The 26,641-nt window shown below is 47.0% G+C and overlaps 1 protein-coding gene across 1 annotated transcript; it reads left to right on the top strand.

Moving 5' to 3' along the window:
- Positions 1-458: 458 nt before the first annotated feature.
- AQP8 (aquaporin 8) lies at positions 459-26,641 on the top strand. Its single transcript, XM_069209700.1, has 6 exons — positions 459-904; positions 15,232-15,492; positions 16,739-16,865; positions 17,381-17,595; positions 25,076-25,210; positions 26,463-26,641. The coding sequence occupies exons 2-6, from the start codon at positions 15,242-15,244 to the stop codon at positions 26,503-26,505; spliced, it is 771 nt and encodes a 256-aa protein (XP_069065801.1). The 5' UTR covers positions 459-904; positions 15,232-15,241; the 3' UTR covers positions 26,506-26,641.

The raw sequence follows: 26,641 nt of genomic DNA, 5'->3' as shown, positions 1-26,641 counted from the left end.
CGGCTGTAATATGCTCTTTCTGTGAATATCTGATTCTGTCAATAGGTTTATTGACGCTCTGCACTTGTATAATGAATGTATTTATCCTTTATAGCATGCTTGCATATCCCTGGTGGGACAGTATTTTACTAAGTAAAAAGACATAAATAAAAGAATGAAAAAAATTGGCAGACAAGCTGGTGAAAAATCTTCAAAGAATTTTGGGAAGAATGTTGCAATAAATCCCAGCAGTACCGGAGCCAGTACTATCCCAGCACTGAGAGAGGCAGCAATTGTTGCATGTGAGAGGCGACCTCTAAGCCACTGCGCGGATTTCATCCCTGGCCCCTCCTCTTGGCACAAATCAGGCCAAATGGCTCAACCCTCGGACTCACAGATAAGGTGCCTCCACCCGGCATGTGATTGGAGGGCTCCCGCCACCTGTCACAGATGATGGTGTGTTTTTAGCCTTGTGCCAGTCATATCACCTGAAAGCGCCCTTTGATGCCCTATCAGCTTCACTCTCCTGGCAGGTGCAGTGGTTGAGTATTCGGACTCACCGTCTGCAGGTAAGGTAGAGAACCTACATTAGATAGGTTGAGCGTTGGCCATCGTCCACCTCAACTGAGTGCAACAACCACTCTGGGACTCCGGGAACAACCACTTCTGCAGCGACCTCTTTAGGAGTTACTACGTCAGGAGTGATCACTCCAGGAGTGATCACTCCAGCAGCGACTTCTACGACAGCACCTGATCCAAAACCAGCCCTACCCGCAGTGTCATCGGTGCAGCACCCACCTTGCAGCGACCACTCCAGCGACATCCACCCAAGCAGCGACCCCACGTGGCAGCCACGGTCCCACAGAGACCACCAAGACACTGACTATCTGGCCAGCTCCCTTAGAACGGAAAGAGAGTGAAGAAGGTGAGTTTAACTAACATACTGTCACTTACAAGGTCTTGTTAGACCATCCTTCATGGTCCACAGATGTACTGAATATGTACAAAGTGTGGCTCACTTAAAATTGTGTATCTGCTGCCTTCATGGTCCCATAAAACTCTAGCATTAATATGGTACCTATTTATTCTATGTCTCAAAAGCGGGCAGTCTCCATCATGGGTACTACAGATGTCATATTCCCTTTTAGCTAAATAACTAGATGAGAAGAGGGTTTCACGTACACATTTTCTGAATATCACAGCTGTAGATGTACACAGCTCCTCTGTCTGTGTTTGTATGCCTGCACCTCAGTGTGTAGTTGATTGTTGTCCTCTGTCTATGTTTAGTGAATGTTTTTCTTTGGAGCATTCCTCCAACGCTGACATCGTTGACTCCCGTTGGATGATTAAACAGGTTGCAAAGGCAGCCTTTTGGGGTTTCTTTTGTACCCACCGCTCTCACCGCTGTCTGATTTTAGGAGAAGCTTGCAGTATGTTCAAGCTGCTCTTTAGCTCAGTGCATGAAGCACCGGAAGCAGAACAGACAGCACCGGAAGCTGAGCATGCAGTGCTCGCCAACCTGAGGTTCTCCAGGGCGAAAAAATACCAAACGAGCAACTGAATCGCCCCCGAGTAACTTCCAGGATGTGGAGGTGCGGGTGCGCATCGTCGCTTTGACCACTTAGCACTGAATGTTTTTTGTTTCAGATTAGCAAAATTCGCGAACACCACAACGTATACACATTTTTTGTAAAATCTGAAAAAAAATGCATCAAAATGTTAAATTAGTGATAGGAAAAACGCAAACCCAAGTTTGTTCTGTGGGAATTCAGTTGAAAAAAAGGTTTCTGCATCCGGCTTCTCCCATAAAAACTATTTCTGTGAATTTCACCACTCAGCAAAGACTTGCAAAGTACACAACTTCAGAACGTTTTGAACGTTGCACAACGATACGGATACAAATAAAACTTCACACAGCGACCTCTTTGCTAACGTGGGGGTTCTCACACCCACCCTCATTGGCTTCTAAGAGCGGTCCTTGTGGAAATGAAGAAACGGATCCCTCCAAAACCCCTATCTGAAGAGCATCGCCAAGAAACGAGCACCACTGGGGTTCTGCTTACGCTTTCCACTCTCCTTTCATTTAAGGGGTGCCGCCAGCACCCCTCTCTTTCTTTTCATACCTCAGTACGTCACCCTTTGCGATCTCCACTGTAGTATTTGTGGGTATGGTTTTGCTGTTCAGTTTTTCAAGATGATTGGTTTCTTGGCCATGGGGTATGGATTCTGACATGATTCCTCCCAACCCCAGGTGGAGACACTTCTGTTCAAGAAGCCCCGTCACCCCTCAGACCCTCTGCTTCTGCTCGAAATCATCTCTGCAATGTGGAGCCTCTGAACTTCTTGTATTCGTATCTTTTGATGCCCCATACCGCTTACTCTATCTTTTGCACAATTTTTAAAGCCTTCGCTCCAAGTATTCTTCTTACTCTTAGAAAGGAAAATACAGAAGGAATTTACTGGTGCTGTGCCTCAAAAAAGAACTAAGGGCCATATGTACGAACACATATTCCCATTGACACAGAATGGGAAAAACCCTTTGCTACATCTGGCCCTAAGTGAGGTGCAGTGCGTCCTGAAACATACGACACATCTTGCTGCAGGGTAACAGGGCCGGGCCCTCGACATGTTTCGGCCACTTTGGGCTTCTGCGGGAGAAGTAGACGTGAAACACAAGCTGCAAGTAAACCAATATTAAATTTAACCTGAGATAAATCGTCACATTCATCTTCACCGCCACGCAGTACCTGCAATGCAATATTGCAAGGGAATAAACATTAAAAATGTAGCGCCTCTCGGCAGGCTGATGCGCCTTAACCCTTTTTGAGGGGTGGGAGCTGGAGAGCTTTGAGCTCAGCTTCGGTGTCTTCCAATAGGCTCGAAAGGTGGTAGGTTGGGGTAACTGGCAGGTCTTCAGTAGCACACCCAGCCCACCACATTGCACCATTTGTGGCCAGCGCACCCATTCGGTTCCAGACCTCTCTGCTGGGACTGTGCTTCCTGCGTGCTGGTGATTAGGGCCATATGTACGAACACTTGTTCCCATAGACACAGAATGGGTAAAAACCTTTGCTACATCTGGCCCTAAGTAACTTAAAAGGAACACTTATCCACCGTGAACAACTGGGACTACCAAATCACTCCACGGCTGCAACCAGCATTCTATACTGTGACTTCCAATTCTGATTATAGTGTATAGGAACATTTGTATAGCGCTCCACATCACTTTGTGGACCCGAAGCGCTATCATGCGCGTTAGGCCATTAATAGCGTGCCTATGTATTGATGTTGCTTTGGCTGAATGTGAAGGGAAACCCAGGTGAGGGCTCTGACTCATCTAGCCCTTAAAAATAAATACAGCAATCCTGTGGTTTAGTAATCACATCATCGATTATTTGACTAGGAAATCCGTGTGGCAATCTGTTTTCCCCGCTCGGTCAAGATGTGTGATCCTGGTGAAGTCCCTTTATCGCCCTCTGCTTCGGTTTCTTCTCTTTCAAGCAGTGCTTTAAATGGGCAGGTACTGTCGGGTACTGGGTACCCGCACTTTTGTTTGAAAGGGAGATTACCTACACTTCTCAGCAATTGTACAATACTTTGAATGGGAGAGTATCGGTACTTCTCGGAAGCAAACAGGTACTCTAGATAAGAGTACATGCACTTCTATGTTTCCATTTAAAGCACTGCTCGCCAGAATTTGAGAGTTCTTAAAAGAGATGTAACCCCAGAACTGCTAACAGCCTGAACGTTACAGCTGCCATCGGCGGCAACGTGGACCGAAGAGACCTTGCGTGTACTCAATCCCGCCGCTGTGCTGTGAGCGGTGTGATCTTCGGCAGACGAACACACGTGAGGCTGCCTTCCTCTCGGCCATGTATCATGGGTCCGATGACTCCCCCTCAGCCCCCCGGGTGCTGCATACTCACAGTAGGTGGCTGCAGGGTCGTCCTGAGTGGCACTGTCACAACCAGGCTACCCCCCCTCCGGAGCCCGTGCCTGCTGCTCGGCTCCCAGCTCGATGATAGGGGGCACCTCGCCAAGTGTGGCACGGGTAGCACGGCTTGTGCAACGATGCCCAGCGGGGTCGAAATCTGATCGACTTCAAAGGGAGCGACCATGAACTCGGCGAATTGTTTGTACAAGATAAGGTGCCAGGAAGTGAAAGGGTGAGGGGGAGGGGGCGCTATACGAAGAGGGGGAGGGGATGAAGTGGGGGCGAGAGCTCCATGGTCTGTGTCGACACCCGAGACCTAGAGTCCACACTTGCGAACAGTGTAGGGCTAAATTAATGTGCCGACGATCACACGACTCCCTGCACTCTCCAGTTCTAAGGACTTGCTCGTTGTTAAGAGTGAAGACTGGCTAGTTGTAAAAGTTGTTTAAAGTGTGTAACATCCACAGGCGGCCGGGTTGTATAAATTGCCTCAGCCGCCTGGAAGTTTCAGTTTGTTTAACAAACATTATGATCTCAGTGGCTTTCTAGGCGCTACGGGGCACTTGCGGGGCTAATCTTTTTGTAAGGATTAGCATCAGTTACACACCCCGTGTTAAAATAGCCAGAACGCTCAGCGGGATTTAAAGAGCAGTTTTAGTTTGTATTATCAGATTACTGTAATGGGATTATTGTCATTCCGTGGACAGCTGGGCCGGGCTCGCGCCGCTGTGGTGAGACCCATCCAGGGGCCAGGGCAGAGCCACACACGAGCCGGGCCCGGCGGCTCAGTGAACTAAGAACCCTTCCCGTGAGATACATCGGTGGGTTGAGCATCTGTTGCAGAGATCTGAGTGCAATTTGCATATTAAGTTAATGGTCTCCCAACAACCACACTCCGGTCACTATCGCGTTGTTACGCATAGTGCTCCAAGGACATCACACAAGCGCTATGCACCTTTTTAGATCTGGCAAAGTACGGCCAAATTTATCAACATTTTGCGGCAACTGAAAACTCACCAAAAGTGATGCACAGAGGTGCAAAATGTGGTTAGGGATTTACTTTCTAGTTTAAAAACTTGTTTTGTGTTGTGAGATAGCCCTAAAGTAATGCAAAGTGGCACATAATGGGGTGTCCATGGGTGGCTCCATGCAACCGCCCATTTTTTTTGGAGGCAAAGCCCTACCTACTAACATTTGTAGACAATGCTTTGTACCAAACATGTACACCTTCCCAAGGCAGATACAAAGTTGGAGAACAGTTTTATTTTCTCCAGACATTTCCACCTTTACATGCTGAACTGTACAGCACACATGCAAAGTGGGAAGTGTCTTAAATTATGCCTTAGTATAGTATTGTGTGTATACACACAGACAGACACACACACACACACTTTTTTGCACTATGGTGCAAAGCTGTGTGCGAGGCACTATGTAGCCTGATAGTGCTCCAGAGCTGGGGAACAGACCTTAGTGTAAATGGTGCTGTCCTGCTCCCCCCTTTCAAGCAACACAACACAGCAACTTTGGTGGCTGCACTGTCTGAACATTTTTTAAATTTGCCCCAAAGTGCTATTAAGCACAGCACAACAGATCCCGTAAGCTATCTAAAGCTGCTGGTTTATGTAATTTAATTGCTGTGTAATTCACACAGGGGACTTCCTGGCTCTCTGTGCAAGGCTCTGTGGTGCTGCCCTGAGTACCACTTGCTTGCACCCCTAGTTTTACAGCAGCAGTGGCCAGAGCATGTTTCTGAGGCACCACCTTCTCATTCCGCCTCTGCCAGTGGCACAGTGAGCAAGGGACCCACGTCTGAGCATACCCCAGTGAGCAAGGGACCCACGTCTGAGCATACCCCAGTGAGCAAGGGACCCACGTCTGAGCATACCCCAGTGAGCAAGGGACCCACATCTGAGCATACCCCAGTGAGCAAGGGACCCACATCTGAGCATACCCCAGTGAGCAAGGGACCCACGAGCAAGGGACCCATATCTGAGCATACCCCAGTGAGCAAGGGACCCACGTCTGAGCATACCCCAGTGAGCAAGGGACCCACGTCTGAGCATACCCCAGTGAGCAAGGGACCCACGTCTGAGCATACCCCAGTGAGCAAGGGACCCACATCTGAGCATACCCCAGTGAGCAAGGGACCCACGAGCAAGGGACCCATATCTGAGCATACCCCAGTGAGCAAGGGACCCACGAGCAAGGGACCCACATCTGAGCATACCCCGGCCACTTATGGCGAATTATGGACAGAGTGCTGAACCTTTTCAAACACATACACTCAGTCACAGACCTGGGTTTAATCCATCATTCTTTTGCTCAGCATGCCACCCTAGTTTGAACCCAGCAGTATGCAAATCAGTCATGACCCTGCTCCCCATGGGAACAGACCAGCCCGAACTGCGAGGCCAGGTGCTCCCTAGGACTGTTTTCAGGGTACCACCACTCATTAGCCATGCTAAATTGAATCCAGTGACCCCGTGAGCAAGGGACCCATGTCTGGGCATATCTTGGCGACTTTAGCAACACTAAAGGATGATGGACGGAGTCCTGACACTTTTCAAACACTCACCCCCAATCACAGATCTGGGCTTAATCCATCATCTTTTTTGCTCACCACGCCACCCCAGTATGGACCCAGCAATATGCAAATCAGTCTTGACCCTGCACCCCATGGGAACAGTCCAGCCCAAATTACAAAGTAACTGCAGAGGTGACTCTGCTGTCGAAGGACTGAGCCTGTAAGACCTGTATAACATGCGGCACAGCGCTCCTGTCAAAGGCCTGAACTGGGAATTTCTGTGTAACTGCAGAGATGGCTCTGCTGTCGAAGGACTGAGCCTGTAAGATCTGTGTAATGTGACACACAGCGTTCCTGTGGCTAGAATATCTGTGTAATTTAAGAGATGACTTTGTTGTTGAAGATCTGAGGCTGTAAAATGTGTATAACCTGAGAGATATCCTTCCAGTCTAAACCCAGAGCCTGTTGCGGCAACACACTTGGAGGGATAGCTCTGATGTCCAATGTAAGCGTTTGTTTGAGCTCTCTTACCTCAGAAGTAGCCCAACTAATGACTCAGTTTGTAAAATATGGGTAATTTGAATGAGTATTGCTGGAAGATCTGCATATCCTGAGGGAGACCTCTGTAGTTTCAGCCCAGAGCCTGTACGGCCTGCGTAATTCGAGAGATAGCTCTGAAGTCCAGGGTCAGAGCCTGTAAGAGCAGTGTACCCTGGCGGCTGCTCTTCGGTATGGACCGGTGACGTCTCTGACACCTGAGGGATAGCTCTGCTGCTCTTAGCTTCATGCCTCCCGGCGCCTCCCTCTGCCTTTAATGTCCACAGGTACCATGTTTTTTTTAGCCATATCACCTCCTCATTGCATCATTCGAAAAAAAGATGGAATGAGCGCAGTCTGTATTTGTGATTCAACTAATGTGCTTCTCTGGTGCAAGGCGGCTGGCAGCTCGCCCCCGCAATTCGATGCTGCATATTAGTGCGAAATGCATCCTCGTGTCCGCTTTGGATACAAGGATGCATTCGCTCTAAAATGTGTGCAACGAAACCAAAGCACCGTTAACAACAACAGCAGCCTGCGCTCTGTTCTTCGCATTGTTCTTGTGCATTAATGGTATATTTGTCCAAGGACGGCTCATTTCGTGGTACATTTGTAACGTAAATGGCACATAATTCCACTATGTAGGGTAAGAGCGTAATTTCGCGATTTTCATGTAAAAAGTGTAATGTTAAATTACAGAAAGTATGCTAATTACGCGACATAACATACATTATGCCCAGGTCTAATAATCTACAGACACTGCTATTCTCCACCTCTCTGTCTTGTGTTTTTTTAGGTTAATTTAATCACATTTTGCTTCACTGCTGCTGGCAGGATGTTCTACGCATTCCCTCTAAATTCCGTAAGCAACCAAAGGATGAACGTTCTGTACATGTAAGGACTGGGGTTGCCACCTGGTCAATATTTAAACAAAGGACCATTTTTTTAGTACAAACCGGAAAAATAAAATTTGGAAACTAGGAAAGGATCCGTTTTTCCTCTTTGAAATATAAAGCTGAAACAGCAAATACAAAAATAAATCACATAAAAAGTATTTACAAAATATTCGGAAAAGACTATTAAAGAAAATTAATTCGAACGATTTTACACACATTTTATTCAAATTCCAACTCAATTCCCTTCAGAATTTCAAAACATCAACAAACAGCTAATATGTTTTTTTAATGTGAAAAAGACGGCGCCGCTGATTGATGACTGGGGTGACCCGAGGGGTAGCTCGGCTGTATATGCCTGTTAGACCCACGGGACATGAAGGATAACTTTTCTATTTAAACTATACGACCTGGGCGAACTGAGGGATAGCTCTGCTGCCTGCAGCAGTTTCTTCTGCTTGTCATGAGAGAGAGAGTGCTTCTGTTTGAACCTATAAAATCCGTGGGAACCGGGGGTAGCTCTGCTGTATGTGCTTGTTAGATCCAGTTGGCAGCAAAGGTACTTATTGTATCTGTATCTATACAATTTGGGTGACCTTAGTGATAGCTGCTGCATGCAACCGAGAGTCCTATATGTAACGTGCAATAGCTCTTCAGTCTAAATCTGTAAGGTTTGTGTGGCTTGAGGGATAGCTCTGCTGTAAGTCCATGTTACATCTATGTGACACACAGGATAACTCTTCTATCTGAACCTATACGATCTTTGTGTTCAGAGGGATAGCTCTGCTGCTCGAACCGGTATGTTTGTGAGACATGAGCGTAAGCTCTTCTTTCCTACCCTATAAGACATGTCTGACCTTAGATCAATCTTACCTCAGGGTTATCTTTATCTGAACCATTGCGACCCGTGTGGCTTGTGGGAAAGCTCTGCTGTCTGACCCTGTGAAAGTCCGAGGCACAACTATGCTCCCGAAACCTGTAGTATTTCTGTGACCTGACCGATAGCTCTGTTGTCTAACCCTGTGAGAGTATGAGGCATAGATATGCTCCCTGGACCTGCACTATTTCTGTGACCTGAGGGATAGCTCTGCTGTCTGACCCTCTGAGAGTCTGAGGAATAGCTATGCCCGCTGAACCTGCAGTGTTTCTGTGACCTGAGGGATAGCTCTGCTGTCTGACCCTCTGAGCGTCTGAGGAATAGCTATGCTCCCCGACCCTGCAGTATTTCTGAGACCTGAGGGATAGCTCCTCTGTCTGACCCTCTGAGAGTCTGAGGGATAGCTATGCTCCCCGACCCTGCAGTATTTCTGTGACCTGAGGGATAGCTCTGCTGTCTGACCCTCTGAGCGTCTGAGGAATAGCTATGCTCCCCGACCCTGCAGTATTTCTGAGACCTGAGGGATAGCTCCTCTGTCTGACCCTCTGAGCGTCTGAGGGATAGCTATGCTCCCCGACCCTGCAGTATTTCTGAGACCTGAGGGATAGCTCCTCTGTCTGACCCTCTGAGAGTGTGAGGGATAGCTATCCTTCCTGAACCTGCAGCATCTCTGTGACCGGAGGGATAGCTCTGCTGTCAGACCCTCTGAGAGTCTGAGGGATAGCTATGCTTCCTGAACCTGCGGCATCTCTGTGACCTGAGGGATAGCTCTGCTGTCTGCACCTGATAGTTCTATGTGGCATGAGGGATAAGTCTGCATTCTGAACTTGTCTGATTTGTGTGACATGAGACACACCCTTGTAACCTTGAAGCTTTAAGGTCTGTGCAACCTAAGGAATAGCCCTGTTCACTGCACCTGAAATATCGTTGTCACCAGAGACGTTTCTTGTGTATGAACCTGTAAAACGTGTGTTAGCCAAGGATTCCCCTGCTGCCTGTTCACGTTAGGACTGAGTGACAGAGGCAGCTTGGTTAGCTGACCGCCTGTGATCTGATGTCTGTCCCAGTAAGACCTGTGTGAGAGCTCTGCTGTAAGAGCCTATAGGGTCCATGCGACCTGAGGAGTGAATCTGTAATACTTGTGGGCCCCCGAGAATCACGTTGCTGGCTGACCCTGTAAGATTTTAAATAAAGGGCAACTCGGTGTTTGCATCTGTGAGATCACTGTGGAGGGATAGCTCTGCTGTCAGACCCTATAGGGTTTGAATGACGACTCTCTCGCCAATCCTACCCTGTGGGTTCTGAATGACCACTTGTCTATTTGAACCTATTTAAGTTAAGTGAACTGTTGGACAGCTCTGTTCTCTGAATCTGAAAGATATATGTGACCTGAGGGATAGCTCTGCTGTCAGTCCCTGTAGGTTTTGGACGAGCAGTGGGTTCCACTCCTCTGTTCGAACCTATATGAGCTGAGTGAGTTGTTGGGCAGCTCTGCTCTGAATCAGAAAGATCTATGTGATCCGAGGGATAGGTCTGCTGTTTTGCGTATAAGTCCTATGAGTTGAATAGTAGCAACTCTGTTGTGTTAACTTGTAGGGTCTGTGTAACCTCAATAGTGACTCTGCGGGCTCAATCCGGAGGGTCTGTGCGACCGGAGTGGTACCTCTGCTGTCTCAACCTGGTGGGTCTCAATGGCCTGAAATGCACCTCCACAGTCTCAATCAGGCGGGCCAGTGTGACTTGAAAGGTAGCACTGCTGTTTCAAACAGATATGTCTGTTTTACCTGATAGGTAGCTCTGCTGTCCCAACTCGTTTGGTCCGTGTGACCTAAGGGTCAGCAATGTCGTCTAAATCCAAAGCCTGTAAGATCTGTGTAACCTCAGAGGTAGCGCTGTCAAGACCTTGGCCTGCAAGATCTGCGCGCCCGGGGGAAAGCTGGACTGTCTAAGACACGAATCTGTGGAATCGGCCTGAGGGAGAGCCGTGACGTCATAGGCCAGAACTGTAAGATCCGTGCGTTCTGAGGGACAGCTCTGCTGTCTAAGACAAGGATCTGTGGAATCGGTCGGCCCTGAGGGAGAGCTTTGACGTCATAGGCCAGAACTGTAAGGTCTGTGCGTTCTGAGGGACAGCTCTGCTGTCTAAGACAAGAAGCTGTTTGTCCTGAGGGAGAGCTTTGATATCCAAGGCCAGAACCATAAGATCTGTGTGTTTTGAGGGAGAGCTCTGCTGTTTAAGACAAGAACCTGTAAGATGTGTGTCCCTTGATATTGACTTCCTGTCTGAACCTATAACATTCTCGTGTCCCTGGAGACAGCCGCCTGTTCCAAGCCTCCAGCCTCTGTGTGTCCCTGGTGTTCACCAGGAGTGAACATTTAGCCATGTCCTCTCACTGCACCAGGAGCATCGTCTGCACTTTTAACTCAATAATCGGGCTTCTCTTTTGCAACATGTCTGGCACCTTCTCCCGGATTCCTGGCCCTTCGGAAGTGTGAATCACAGATCATTTCCAGTACATTGTGCACTGGCACGTGGTTCACTGTGGCATAAAATAGCCTTTTCCAGACACATTGCACAACTTGGCCCAGAGAATCAAGCCCCACTGTGGCATCGTTGCAGGTCTGATGCCACCACGACAATCCATGTGATGAGGGCATATAAATTCCTGCCCCGCAGCTGAAGATAGCGACCACACCCTGAAATGTCCCTTCTAGGCGCGGCGCCCAGGTGTTTTGTTCCAAATTAGATAATGGTACAGGTGTCACCAGACACCCACGTTGTTTAGTGTGCCGAGATTTCATCCATATGTTAACAGTAATAGGAAAGTTTAGATAGTGCTGTTACTCAGCGCACTGCCAGCCTGGGGGTCTCATTTACGAGGAAATGCCACAGCGTGGCGCTGTAAGCAAGTTGCACCGCGCTGTCATTTTGAAAGTGTAGGAATGTGTCATATTTACAGAAATAGGACGCATTCCTGGACTTTCCTTCGCGATGGCGGACAAACTGCTGCCTAGCGCCAACACAGGCACCCTTGCGTCATGTTGCGAGGGTGCTTGCGTTGCAGGGATCATTGTTTAGATGTAGGAGGGGACACCTTCCTGCACATAACCAATCATTAATAGTGTTTTCCTCTTTGTATGAGTGCTGCAGAATGTATCGCTCATAGAAAGAGGAACAAGCATTTGCAATGCAATGGGTCTCGCATTTGCTCGAGTTAGAGCTGTTAGCATTGTAAACTCCTAACCAGACCTTTCCTGCCGCATACATTGAAAATGAAAAGTAAAACAGTTTCACATAAGCGAGCCGATTCAAAGCGCCACGCCATGAACGTGGAGGAGACACACAAAAGGAAAAAGAAGTTCGCTTGCAGTCAAACACATCAGCAAAAGTGCAATTATCCATATAACAGGGCCGATGTCCAAGGCGGTAACAAAACCGTCCCAAGGAGGGACAAACGTAAAGCATCTACCAATGATAACAAAGGATTTTTGAAGGGCAAGCCCATGAACGAGCCATAGTGATGGGCGTGAGGTTTGCGTGGTTAAAAGCCCAAATAGATAACAACACAGTGGAAAAGCAGTGCTTGTGCGCTGCTATCCTCGACCTAAAAACAGGGCGAAATAAAGTTATTTTTCTCTGTTGCACCACTTTAAAACCACAACTGAGGGGGCCTAGAAATCTGTCGCATTCCCACCCTTGTAAATCTGGGACTGCATCGGATTCCATCAGGTTCCATGGGTGTTGAGTGGGAACACCCACAGTAAACACCCATGGAACGCCGAGTTATGCGTGAAAGGGGACCATATTTACAAGGCCATGAAAAGCCATGCAAGGTGGCTTTGCGTGACCTTGTGAATATATGGACAGACACACTGCCCCACCGGAACATAACAAAAAAATTACGCACCAGTGGTGCAGCATACCGCTAGGGCCTTGTAAATGAGGCCCTGAGCTCTTCCAAAACTGGCCCATGGGACATACTTAGCAAGCATGGGCGCAAAGCCAATAGGTCTTATCATTGGGACCTATTGACTTTGCCAGGGAATATAATGTTGTGCAGGATGGCTAAAGGCTATAAACTTAAAATATAAACTTAAAATAAAAGGTGCTAAGAAGATGCAGTTGCATCATGCTATTAGGTGCACCTATCACGCATTTGTGCGCCTACATAATAATAAGAGCTTTAAAAAAAAAATGTAATAGCTAGTAGAGGAAGAAACACATAGGGCAGAAATAAGCGGGCGAAGCAATAGGCACCAGAGAGCAATTTGGTGCACGGAGGGAGTAAATGGGCAGGTAGAGCAACATGGAGCAGGGCAGAGAGAAGCACAAGGGCAAGAAAGCTTGTAGGGGGCTGGAAGAAGCATAGGTTGACAAGCGCATCATAGAGGGGGTGGCAATAAACATTAGGTGAAACAGTGAACCACAGCGCTACAAGGTACAGGGAGGTGGGGTCAGGAGAAGTACATAAGGAAGATAGATGGAAAGTACATGCACTCTTGTGGTGTGCTTAAGACACAAGAAAAAAGTAGGTCCCTAAAAGTGAGCAGCAGAAGGACACAAGTAAAGACACAGGGCCATATTTATACTTTTTGACGCAAAACTGCGCTAACGCAGTTTTGCGTCAAAAAAATTTGCGCCGGCTAACATCATTCTGAAGCGCCATGCGGGCGCCGTATTTAATCAATGACGTTAGCCGGCGTTAGCCGCCGGCGCTGCCTGGTGTGCGTGGAAAAAAACGACGTACACCAGGCAGCGCCGGCTTAGGGAGATATGGGGCTTGGGCGTCAAGAAATGGGGCAAGTCAGGTTGAGGCAATTTTTTCGCCTCAACCCGATTTGCGCCATTTTTTTCGACTCCCAACCCCCATAGAAATGACTCCTGTCTTAGCAAAGACAGGAGTCATGCCCCCTTGCCCAATGGCCATGCCCAGGGGACTTATGTCCCCTGGGCATGGTCATTGGGCATAGTGGCATGTAGGGGGGCACAAATCAGGCCCCCCTATGCCACAAAAAATAAAAAATAAAACACGTACCTGAACTTACCTTAATGTCCCTGGGATGGGTCCCTCCAGCCTTGGGTGTCCTCCTGGGGTAGGCAAGGGTGACAGGGGGTGTCCCTGGGGGCATGGGAGGGCACCTCTGGGCTCCTTCAGAGCCCACAGGTCCCTTAACGCCTGCCTTTTGCAGGCGCTAAAAAATGGCGCAAAAGCGGCCGTACGTCATTTTTTTTGACCCGCCCACTCCCGGGCGTGAATTTTGCCCGGGAGTGTAAATACGGCGCACATGCCGCGGAGTCAATTTTTTAGACGGGAACGCCTACCTTGCATATAATTAACGCAAAGTGTGTGTCCACGCTAAAAAATGACGCCAACTCCATGGACTTTGGCAATAGACGCGTCTAACGCCAAAGTATAAATATGGAGTTAGTTTTGCGTCGGAATTGCGTAAAAAAAAACGACGCAATTCCGGCGCAAACGGAGTATAAATATGCCCCACAATACTTCAGGGGAGGGGCAGACACAAGATGAACAAGGAAAGCCATCCAATAAGAAGCAAGCTTATAAGAGTGACAGCATAGCCAATCAGCAATGGGTGGACTGCAACCCCTGCAGGTTCTTGGTAAGGCCACGCTTTGTCTCACAACAGACAAAGTATGCGGTACCTACTAGGCTTGACCTAAAAACGGTCCATGGGACAAAATAAATGGCTCACACACTAGTCTCACAGTCCCAGATTGCCTGACAGGCCTGTCAATGTCCCAGTTCATGACATGCCAACTTGGGATCCTTAGTCCACTGAAGGACAGTGCCACCTTGAGGATTTTTGGTGCCCCAGGCAACACATAATCCAGGGGCCTCTGTTTGGAACAACGTTGATTTTTGTTTCACACACTTTCTGCTAATTCACACTGTCACAATACCGAATAAATGTTTAGGAACATGGTCAAACTGAAACATCTGAAATATGTCTTTCAAGTGGCTCCAGAAATCCTGAACCTGACACTAGACAAAGAAAGAGAAAGAGATATTTAGAGGTGATTTAGAGAAAAAGTTCACTTTCCTAGGTGGTCCCGTGGAAAGAGTGGGTCCTGGGCAATTAGCAACTTTGCCCATGCCTTCATAAAAGAGGACAGAAATTAGGAAATTATAGAATTAAATATGAAGAGAAAACAATAAGGCAAGGACAAGAGATATGGGCTTTGGTGCAACATGGGGATTGCATATTAAAAGGGAGAAGACTAGAGAAAAACCAAACTTCAGATGCATTTTTCAACTTTTATGCACACATTTCATTATATGTCACCCTTTCTTTCTGTTCAGAGTGTTTTTCCCTGGTAAAGACAGAGAAGTACAACTATAATAGCAGAATTTGGGAAACCAGGTGGAATGCTTTGCCCTGTTCTTCATACAGTTGTATTGGTATTGAGTTGATGGGGTTCTTGTTTTTTTCATTATTTTCACATATAACCATCTCTCTTCCGCAGGGGGAGCCCAATGTCGGACGGAGACTTTGGTCGCATGTCCATCAAAGATGGCGACTCAGACAACAAGCGGAACTCCAGATGGTCGCACTGGTTCGAGGCGTACGTGCAGCCTTGCATCGCCGAGGTCATCGGCACCACCATGTTTCTCTTCATCGGCATCATGGCTGTGGCGACAAACACAGAAGGCACTGGCAGGCTCCAACCTGCCCTGGCACACGGCCTGGCCTTGGGGCTAAGCATTGCAGTCCTTGGGGGCATCAGGTAGGCAGCAAGACGCCATATAGAGAAACTAGGAGATTCCAGGCAAAATGGTGGCAGCACTTACTGACATGATCTCGTTAGGTGTGCAGGATGCCGCACACACCTGTATGTAGAAGATATAGGCCCATATTTATACTTTTTTAGCGCCACATTTGCGCTGCTTTGTGACGCAAAAGTGGTGCAAATTTACAAAATACAATTATATTGTGTAAGTTTGTGCCACTTTTGCATCAAAAAATTACGCAAATGCGGAGCTAAAAAAAAATATAAATATGGGCCATAATGTGGGCTTTGACAAACCAGCAAGGCCATATTTTCAGGTGACCCTGGATTTGTGAACCCGCAAACTTTCTGAGCCTTTGTTAGTCATTCTTGTGCTGTAATTTTTAATTTTTTTAGGTCTGGCCTTTGGAATAGCTTTAGATGTTCGCCAGTCCATTATTTTTTTTCAAAAAGATCATCCATAAAATACATACAAAGAGTGGCCTTTGGTCAGCAAGCTTCAACTATTATAAATTACATTTTGGTCCTGCCCACCACATCATACAGAACTTGTCACTGAGTCTGCTCATATTACCAACTGGCTTGCTTCACTTTGAAAGGCTGCACAAGGCCTTTGCACTTTGTTCACATCCGCATAAATAGTGTCTTTCTTTTTAGTGATAAAACTAGTTCAAAAAGCACAATTATATATATATTTTTCTTTAAATGACAGCTATTCATTTTAACTGCTGTTTGGGTGCTCAGTTGGATGGGGGTTTACTGTCCATTTCCTTTTAAAGATGCTGTTATAAAAAGTGGCCTTTGGTCAGCAGGCTACTGGCTTTCAATTATTGTAACTTGGTGACTGAGCTGAAATACACAGGGATGACTGAAGCAAAAAAAAACAAAATGGAATGACAAAAAGCATTGGTGATGTAGAGTATTGGCCCACCAGCTCTGGCAATGAAGTGCACTCCGTTATGGGCGGATGCGCACAAGTGATCAGGAAAATGCCACTCACAGTGCAAGTGAGCCAGTGGCCGACGTAGACTGACCTGCTGCCCCGTGCTGTGTGCTGTGGTAAGTGAAAGCAAAATGTGAATGACAGTTGTTGAACACACCAACAGATAAGAGAGCTGACCCATAACCCCTATGTGCATGTTTTATTTATTATTTTCTATTACCCTAATCTGGTGAAACAACTAAAGCTGTCCTTACACCAGACCTAAAAACCAGGACTCAGAATAAGCCTCATGTTTTTCAGCGGCGGCCATTTTAACCCGGCGGTGTCACTGGGGGCGGCCATCATGGGCGGACTGAATATCTTCATGCTGATACCGTACTGGATCTCGCAGCTGTGTGGAGGGTTGATAGCAGCCGGGCTGGCCAAAGTGAGTCACAAATACTTTCTATAAATGCCAGATTACTCATATTGTGGAATACAAATTTCAAAACCTTTATTGGTTTGAACGATCTTGAATAAATGAACAAACTATGTGTTACCTGCTCAGCTCTGAGTTTTGTGCTTCGTATCCCAAGCCCATCGTGTCCCCCCTTACTTTCTTTCTGCCTCTGCTACACTACTAGGGCTTCTCTGGAGTCCACTTACTTGCCTTTGAAGTGCCTTACGTTTTGCAAAAATGGGAACTCATTGAGTAAAGGTCCTTAAAAAGAGTCACACGCCACGTGAGTCGGTTCCTAGCATGTCCAAGACACACAGGTTGCTTGGAAGAGATAGCTTGGTCCAGAAAGTTGGATCATTAACCAATATTGTAAATTATTTAGAGGGTCGTAATCCTGATCTGCATATGAGAGTGACTCACATTACCATCTGGTATCATTAGGCCTTTAAGATGTCTCTTGGTCTGTGCTGGCCAAAGTATGAACCGAGTTGTCTCTGCTGCAGGCCATGACCCCGGAAGACCAGTTCAACAATGTCAGCGGAGCTGCCTTCACCACCATCCAGTACGAAGAGCAGATAGGCCCTGCCATTGGCGCGGAGATCATCATGACTTTCTACTTGGTGCTTGCGGTCTGCATGGGTGCCATCAACGAGAAAACCAAGACCCCCCTGGCTCCGTTCGCCATTGGTTTCACAGTCACTGTGGATGTCCTAGCTGGGTAAGACAGCTGGAATGACTTTCAGGACTTTATATTGCTTCCCCCTTCTTGTTTACGACAAGCCACCAACAAAAATGCTCTTTGCAGTAACTAGGGTTCTCCTGACCTGGGGTCATAAAATAGCTCAGTGCACACCTCGTCCCCATATTCCAGTTCTGAAGACTTCCTACATTAGAAAGCAAGGGCATTCATACAAAGCAATCCAAACATCTGGGAAAACCTCTCACTTAGAACTGGTCCCTGTATGGCTGTAGGGTCCAACGTATGTCCAGGTTGTTCAAAATCTGGTACAGTTGAGACTTTTTCCTAGCGAGGGTGACTGCTCTGGAAGTCTTGAGTGCATAACTTCAGTCGCGGCTGCTGCCAGGAAGGGGTAGGGTGTGGGGAGGGCAGTGCTCAGACTGGGGGGTGTGGGGCAGTAAAAATAAAATAATAAACGTACCTGCCCCTCTGTGATCCACAGCTCCCGCTGCCTCTCATCTTCTTCCCTCCCCAACCAACCCCGACGCTTCTCTCATGCTGTTAACACAGCATGAAAGAAGTGACACAATCGGCTTGAGTGGGCAGAAATGCCGCGGAGGGAGTGGGGCATTGCGCTTGGTCTCCACCTGGCTGTAAAATACAGCCGGGTGGGGAGCTTCTAAGTGCTCATGTCAGTTTGGCCGGCCTCAGACGGCCGGCCAAACTGACATGCGCACTTAGAAGGACACATACCACTCCTCCTTCACTTGACGTGGAAGAGGCTGGCCCCGCCCAGCCCAATGAAAGTGGGAAAATAAAGGGATAGTAAAATACTTTTATTAGCCCTTTATTTTTCTGCTTTCAGCAGCGGCGCAATGCTCCTCCGTCATAGCAGAGGGGCTGCCCCTGGACCACTTTAAAGAGATACTAGAAGGATCTTGAAAAGCAGGCCTCACCAGCCATGATTGATCGTTAAAACATTTGTGCCCACTTGCCTCTAGTCTGATAATGGTCCTTATTAAAACCTTCGGATCTCTTTCACTCACGTGCTTCAAGCACACATGCAGTACTCCCACTGGGGCAGAAGGAGGCAGATAGGGTCAGCCGTGCCCATCTCTCTCTTTTCAAATTACGAGGGTGGGAGAAGTTTAGGTTCTGAAACGTTGTCTTAAAATTCATACATAGCTGACATCATGTATTTTAATGATAATGACGAATTTTACAAAATATTTACTTGCTCAAAAGACACTGAAGGCAAATATCAGGGCATTGTCAGAACGACTTGAAACAAATACTAATTAACTTTAAATTAAATTGAGTTGGCACAGAACTCACACCGGAGAAATACCATTTCAGTGTCATTTGAAGGGATATGTGTGCCAAGACTAGGGCAACAGATGCTGTGTTGATGCTGAGAAGGCTTAGGTACTATATTAATCAGGCTTGTCAGAAGCATTTCTGGGGCCTTAAGCAAAAACTCTTGGAGTGCCCCCATCTGCTTTGTAAACCAACTACCAATAGTTAGGGATTAGTATATTGGTGCTATATTTGCCCTCCATTGTGAGGGGGCTGGGGTGTAGATGCCACTTTCATGTATGCAAAATGCTGTGCCATGCACAAAAGATTTGTGAAAATCCCGAATCTATGTAGTGCACAGTCAAAAAAAAACCTTACAACCGCTCCCTCACTTTTACTTTGTACAGTTCCTCTACTGTTACTTATGACAACCTATTCACTGTTACTTAGGGCATCTCCTTCACTGTTACTTAGGGCATCACTTTCACTGTTACTCTGTGCAGCTCCTTCACTTCTACTTAGGGCATCACCTTCACTGATACTTAGGGCATCTCCTTCACTGTTACTTAGGGCACTTTCATCACTGTTACTTAGCGCAGCTCCTCCACTGTTACTTAGTGCAGCTCCTTCACTGTCACTTAGTGCAGCTCCTTCACTGTTACTTATGACATCTCTCTCAATGTTACTTAAGGCATCTCCTTCACTGATACTTAGTGCAGCTCCTTCACTGATACTTAGTGCAGCACCTTCACTGTTACTTAGTGCACCTTCTTCACTGTCACTTAGTGCAGCTCCTTCACTTCTACTTAGGGCATCTCCTTCACTGTTGCTTAGGGCATCTCCTTCACTGTTACTTAGTGCAGCTCCTTCACTTCTACTTAGGGCATCTCCTTCACTGTTACTTAGTGCAGCACCTTCACTGTTACTTAGTGCACTTTCTTCTCTGTTACTTAGCGCAGTTCCTTCACTGTTACTTATGACATCTCTCTCAATGTTACTTAAGGCATCTCCTTCACTGATACTTAGTGCAGCTCCTTCACTGATACTTAGTGCAGCACCTTCACTGTTACTTAGTGAACCTTCTTCACTGTTACTTAGTGTAGCTCCTTCACTGTTACTTAGTGCAGCTCCTTCACTTCTACTTAGGGCATCTCCTTCACTGATAGTTAGTGCAGCTCCTTCACTGTTTCTTAGTGCAGCTCCTTCACTGTTACTTAGTGCACTTTCTTCTCTGTTACTTAGCGCATCTCCTTCACTGTTACTTAGTGCAGCTCCCTTACTGCTACTTAGGGCAGCCCCTTCACTATTACTTAGTGCAGCTCCTTCACTGTTACTTATGACATCTCCCTCACTTTTACTTTGTACAGTTCCTCTACTGTTACTTATGACAACCTCTTCACTGTCACTTAGGGCATCTCCTTCACTGATACTTAGTGCAGCTCCTTCACTGTTACTTAGTGCACTTTCTTCTCTGTTACTTAGCGCAGCTCCTTCACTGTTACTTAGTGCAGCTCTCTTACTGCTACTTAGGGCAGCTCCTTCACTATTACTTAGTGCAGCTCCTTCACTGTTACTTATAACATCTCCCTCACTTTTACTTTGTACAGTTCCTCTACTGTTACTTATGACAACCTCTTCACTGGTACTTAGGGCATCACCTTCACTGATACTTAATGCAGCTCCTTCACTGTTACTTAGTGAAGCGCCTTCACTGTTACTTAGTACAGCTCCTTCACTGTTACTTAGTACAGCACCTTCACTGTTACTCAGTGCACTTTCATCACTGTTACTTAGCGCAGCTCCTTCACTGTTACTTAGTGCAGCTCCTTCACTGTTACTTAGTGCAGCTCCTTCACTGTTACTTAGTGCAGCTCCTTCACTGTTACTCAGTGCACTTTCATCACTGTTACTTAGTGCAGCTCCTTCACTGTTACTCAATGCACTTTCATCACTGTTACTTAGTGCAGCTCCTTCACTTCTACTTAGGGCATCACCTTTACTGATACTTAGTGCAGCTCATTCACTGTTACTTATAACAACCTCTTCACTATTGCTTAGTGCAGCTCCTTTACTGAGTCTTAGTACATTTTCTTTACACTTGCATAGTGCAGATCCTTTTACATGCTCAAAGCAGCTCCTTCACTATTACTTATATCAGAGTCTTAACTGTTAATTAGGAAAACAAAGAAGCGTTAGAAGACTTACTTGAATAAATCCCAGATACTGGTAATTACTCTTGACCATCATCATCATGGAGTTGTACTCTGCAGAATTCTGCAGAATTGGCTTAACACTCCGTGGAATTCTGCAGAGTTCCGTTTGAGGCAGATTGCCTGCCCTACCGCCCTGGCCTGAATTATGCACCCAATCTCAGAAGCGCTAAGCAGGGTCGGGCCCAGCTAGTAGTACTAGTAGGCTTCCGAGATTGGACACACCGCATTCAGGCCAGGGTGGTATGCCCCTCGTAAGCAGCGAAAGCAGAAGTTTCAGGCCTCTTGTGCAGGCAGAGCCCACCAGCCTGGAGCCTGCTGCTCTCAACCACACCTGCACACTTCCCTTACCAACTGCCCTCCTTCACAAACTTGCTACGGAGGGCCAAGCAAAACCCCGGTCTTCCACCAGCCTTGCAATCGCTTCCTCTGCACTTACACACAGCCTCAGATCTCCCTTTCTTTAGGGCCCAGCACTTGCAGCAGCAAACCAACTCACCACCAGCAGACTGGTATTTTCACAAAGTGCCCACCTGTGCTTACCACTGGGCTCCAAGGCACTCTGTCAGTCCATACACATCTCTTTCTGGTGGTAGCTGCTGGTCTACACTCAGCAGCTGATGCTTCCCCTGTCTCCAGCTCTCCCTGCAGGCCTATGCACCTTACCTCATAACACAACTTCATTCCTCTGGGGAGACAGGTTAATTTCAAGTGGAGCTCTGGCTGCAAGTTCCCTTTTTTCAAGCACACAGACCACCCCCCTTTATGCAAATACTGTCCATGCCCAGTGCCAGCCCCCGTGTGCACACAGAACAGAAAGTGAAACAAGGGTCTTACTTGGCTGAATGCTGGTGCCAGTCCCCGTTGCCTGTGCCTGACTCGCCACCTCCCTCTGCTCCCTGCTTCTGGGCTGCTGAGGACAGTGAAAGGAGGGAGGCTTGGATCTGGAGCTGCTCCAGTGCAGCCCTGCAGCTTGCAGCTGCACACCGTCGACCGACGTCGGGCCGAGTGCGCACTGCAGCCCAGTTATGGGCCACACAGTGCAAGCGCAGACAGTCTGCGCTTACGCTGTGTGGCCCATAACTGAGTTGCAGTGCACACACTGTGAGCTGCACTGCAAGAGAAATTGTAAAGCAGACTTAACATGCAACAAAACCATTATTCTTCCCTCTGGGGCACTTTGATCGTTCACCTATCACGATCTGCCCATGCGGTGAGCATCCTACTCAAACCTTAATGCACTTTACTTTCTTTTGCATATTTTACCGTGTGTATGCCAAAATGATTTTTGTATGCCAAAATATGGCATATTTTTGCCTCTTAATATGGGGATTAAAAACCTTTTGGCATACAAAAAACATTTTGGCATACACACGGTAAAATTTGCAAAAGAAAGTAAAGTATATTTAGGTTTGAGTAGAATGCTCACCGCATGGGCAGATCATGATAGATGAATGATCAAAGTGCCCCAGAGGGAAGAATAACTTTGGATAATACCACATCTGAACGTAGTTAATAAGATCTGATCCCAGGTATTATCTGTGACATCCAAATATGGTTCTGCACCCAAAGTTGTGCAGATCATAGGCCACAATCCAGTACATCTCAGACTGGGATCAGCCATGTAGATCAGCTTAGTCCTGCTCCAACAGGCACAGTCCAGTTTGATCTACCAGACCAGGTCCCCGGTGGACAGGATCACAAGCAACCACAGACCGGTTTCAGCCACTTTGTGCCTCGTCAGTAGGTACAGCATGGATCCCGCAGCATAGTGAGCATAGGACCCAGGTCTGGGCATCAGATAAAGGAAAACAAAAAGGGATGGGTGGATTGCTTGAATTAATCTGACTCACTGGTGATTACTCTGGGCTCTAATCCAGTCCATCGCTGTCTTGCCGAACATGCCACCTTCGCTGTTACTAAGGTCAGCTTATTAGCTGATATTTAGTGGAGCTCCTTGACTTTTACTTAGTGCATCTCATTTATTTTTACTTGGGACACCTCTTTATACTGTTACTTAGGGAAGCTCATTCACTGGTATTTAGTGCAGCTCCTTCACTTTTACTTGGGACACCTATTTCAGTTTACCTAGGGAAGCTCATTCACTTTTACCTGAGACGGCTCCTTCACTATTACTCAGTGAAGCTCCTTCACTTTTACCAAGGGCAGCTCCTTCACTGTTACTTAGTGCCCTTCACTTTTACCAAGGGCAGCTCCTTCACTATTACTTAGTGCAGCTCCTTCACTATTACTTAGTGCAGCTCCTTCACTTTTACCAAGGGCACCTCCTTCACTATTACTTAGTGCAGCTCCTTCACTTTTACTTGGTGCAGCTCCTACACTTTTACCTGAGACAGCTACTTCACTACTACTTAGTGCAGCTCCTTCACTATTGCTTGGTGCAGCTCCTTTACTTTTACCAAGGGCAACTCCTTCACTATTACTTGGTGCAGCTCCTTTACTTTTACAAAGGGCAGCTCCTTCACTATTACTTAGTGCAGTTCCTTCACTATTACTTAGTGCAGCTCCTTCACTTTTACCAAGGTCATCTCCTTCACTATTACTTGGTGCAGCTCCTTTACTTTTACAAAGGGCAGCTCCTTCACTATTACTTAGTGCAGCTCCTTCACTATTACTTAGTGCAGTTCCTTCACTATTACTTGGTGCAGCTCCTTCACTTTTACCAAGGGCAGCTCCTTCACTATTACTTAGTGCAGCTCCTTCACTTTTACCAAGGGCAGCTCCTTCACTTTTACTTAGTGCAGCTCATTCACTTTTACCAAGGGCAGCCCCTTCACTTTTATCTGGGACAGCTCCTTCACTATTACTTAGCGCTGCTCCTAGGATATATCTTACTTTTTTACGTAGGACCCAATGCCTTTGCTACTCCATTGTTACTTACTACAGCTTCCACTCCTTTACTTAGAAAGAAATCCTTCGCTATTGATTACGGCTAATGCTTTACTAATATGTCCTCCATACTACTAAGGATAGCTCCCTCTGTATTACTCTGGACAGCTCCCTTCGTGCTACTTTGCTTAGGTCCCTCTGTGTTACTTTGCATAGCTCCCTCAGTGTTACTTCGGACAGCTCCCTCAGTGTTACTTTGGAGAGCTCCCTCAGGGATACTTTGGTCAGCTCCCTCAGTGTTACTTTGGACAGCTCTCTCAGTGTTACTTTGGACAGCCTCCTCAGTGTTACTTTGGACAGCTCCCTCAGTGTTACTTTGGACACCTCCCTCAGTGTTACTTTGAACAGCTTCTTCGGTGTTACTTTGCATAGCTCCCTCAGTGTTACTTTAGACAGCTTCCTTGGTATTACTTTTGACAGCTCGTTCAGTGTTACATAGGACAATTCCCTTGGTATTGCTTTGGAGAGCTCCCTCAGTGTTACTTTGGGCAGCTCTCTCAGAGTTACTTTGGACAGCTCCCTCAGTGTTACTTTGAACAGCGCCCACAGTGTTACTTCGGACAGCTCCCTTGATATTACTTTGGATAGCTCCCTAAGTGTTACTTAGGACAACTCCATTGGTATTACTGTGCATATCCCCTCAGTGTTACTTTGCTCAGCTCCCTCGGTGATACTTTGCATAGCTCCCTCAATGTTCCATTACATAGCTCCCTCAGTGTTACCATGCATAGCTCCCTCAGTGCCACCATGCATAGCTCCCTCGGTGTTACTTTGCACATATCATTCACTGTTACTTAGAAAACTTCCTTTAAGTTACTGAGGGCAGCCTTTTCATTAGCACATAGGGCAGCTTTCCCAGTATTTGCTAGGACGACTAATTCACTGATAATTATACAGCTTCCTCGTTGTTACTCATTGATGGTCTTCCGGTACTCCCTAGGGCAGCTCCCTTATTGTACCCCAGGAGAGTTGTATCCCTTTACTTAAGACATCTCTTTGATTGTGTGAGGGGTTCTCTCCATCCCCATGGACAGCTTGTAATGTATCTCTTGTTGGCTTGTTCTCGAGTGGCCACCGACCCTGTACCTCTCCTTGCCTTGCAGGGGGGACATCTCTGGAGCCTGCATGAATCCTGCACGCGCCTTCGGGCCCGCCGTGGTGGCCGACTACTGGGACTACCACTGGGTGTACTGGGTGGGCCCCATGGTGGCTGGGGGCCTGGTCGGGATCCTGATACGGTAAGCCCCTGGAGCATCACACACAGGTGCTGATGCTGAGACCCTGGCGCTCTGTGTTCCAGTATCCCTGGGGTAATGCTGAGCCAATGGACACGGTCCAGGGGAGTATTTGTAAAGTGTGGCATATTAATGTTAACAGGTGACTCTTTATACTGCAGTGTCCTCTGCACTGAGTAATGCAATGAACCTGGCATTTCTCGTTGCCGTCGTTCCACAGTAATGCTGTGGGGCTGGCACACAGTGGTGCCGTACTCCTAAAGTAATGTCTTGGATCTAACACGGTATAATGCAGTATTCGCAAGGTAATGCTTCAAATGTACCACTCTGCAGCGTAGCATTCCCGAAGCAATGCTTCAGATTTACTCGTCTGTAGTGCAGTATTCTTAAAGTAATGATGTGAGCCTGGCATTGTACAGTGCAGTACTCCAACAGTAATGCTGGAGATCTACTACTCTGTACAGCAGCATTCCCAAAGTAATGTTGTGCGCCTAGCATTGTATACTGCAGTATTCCCAAAGTAATACTGGAGATTTTCCATTCTGCAATGCAGTATCTGTTGCATCCCAGCATTGTGCACTGCAGTACAGGGCACCATACAGACAAAATGCAGCAAGCGTGGGGGAGAAGGGTGGAGTGAGGGGGAGAGACAGAGGGGGAAGGGGAGAAGAGAGAGAGAGGCACAGAGTAGAGGGAGACATTGTGAGACGGAGAGAGACAACATGTGAGAGAGAAATATTAATGGAGAGAGGTGGAGAATGTGAAAGCGTCGGCTGTTGCACATTTTTCATGTGCTACGATGTGTTATATCAGGCCTTTAAGCACTATACTGATGATGTTCGGTGTGCGGGATGCTTTGGGTGAATGGTGATAATTTTAAGGCACGAGTAATATATGCGTGCAAGCTAGGTTGCCTTTGTTTAGCATTATGTTTTTTCCCCGAATTCCCTACACGACATCCGTTCCTTACCTTTCCTAGTAAAATCAGGACCTGCGTTAGCAGTGACTGATTTATTCATTCGTAGGCTTTGTGTTTTTTTTTTCTGAACGATCAATTCGGATATAAGTTGATATGTATCACATTCGCATATTGCTTTATTCTAACGTGATGAATGCATACCATAAAATATTAACAAAAAATGAATGGCTTTTGTAATTTGGCGACAAATTTCCCAAAAATGTAGCTGAAAGTTTCTTATCTCAATATATTATCTCGATGGCTAATCCTGATCTCTGCGTTTTTTTGTCTATTTAGGCTCCTTATTGGCGACCGAAAAACGCGCTTGTTTTTGAAGTGACCACAATTGTCCCTTGAAGATGAGTCCACGAGCCCCCGTTGAGTTTGTAGCGCTCGGCGTGAGCGTGGCTGCCGTGGACATGGCCGGTCCAGGGCTCAAGACATTCGAGCCAGATGGAAATTCCTGGACCCCAGCC

Source organism: Pleurodeles waltl, chromosome 10, assembly GCF_031143425.1.
Source record: "Pleurodeles waltl isolate 20211129_DDA chromosome 10, aPleWal1.hap1.20221129, whole genome shotgun sequence".
In the NCBI taxonomy this organism is placed as follows: Eukaryota; Metazoa; Chordata; class Amphibia; order Caudata; family Salamandridae; genus Pleurodeles; species Pleurodeles waltl.
Note: the sequence above shows the minus strand (reverse complement) of the source record. Positions and strands in the feature narration are given on the sequence as shown.

Excerpts from the sequence above, each read along its gene's own strand:
- AQP8 (XM_069209700.1), top strand. The coding sequence starts at position 15,242 with ATGTCGGACGGAGACTTTGGTCGCATGTCCATCAAAGATGGCGACTCA. Across the intron at positions 16,866-17,380 it reads TAGCAGCCGGGCTGGCCAAA|GCCATGACCCCGGAAGACCA; the intron begins GTGAGTCACAAA and ends TCTCTGCTGCAG. Across the intron at positions 17,596-25,075 it reads ACTGTGGATGTCCTAGCTGG|GGGGGACATCTCTGGAGCCT; the intron begins GTAAGACAGCTG and ends CTTGCCTTGCAG.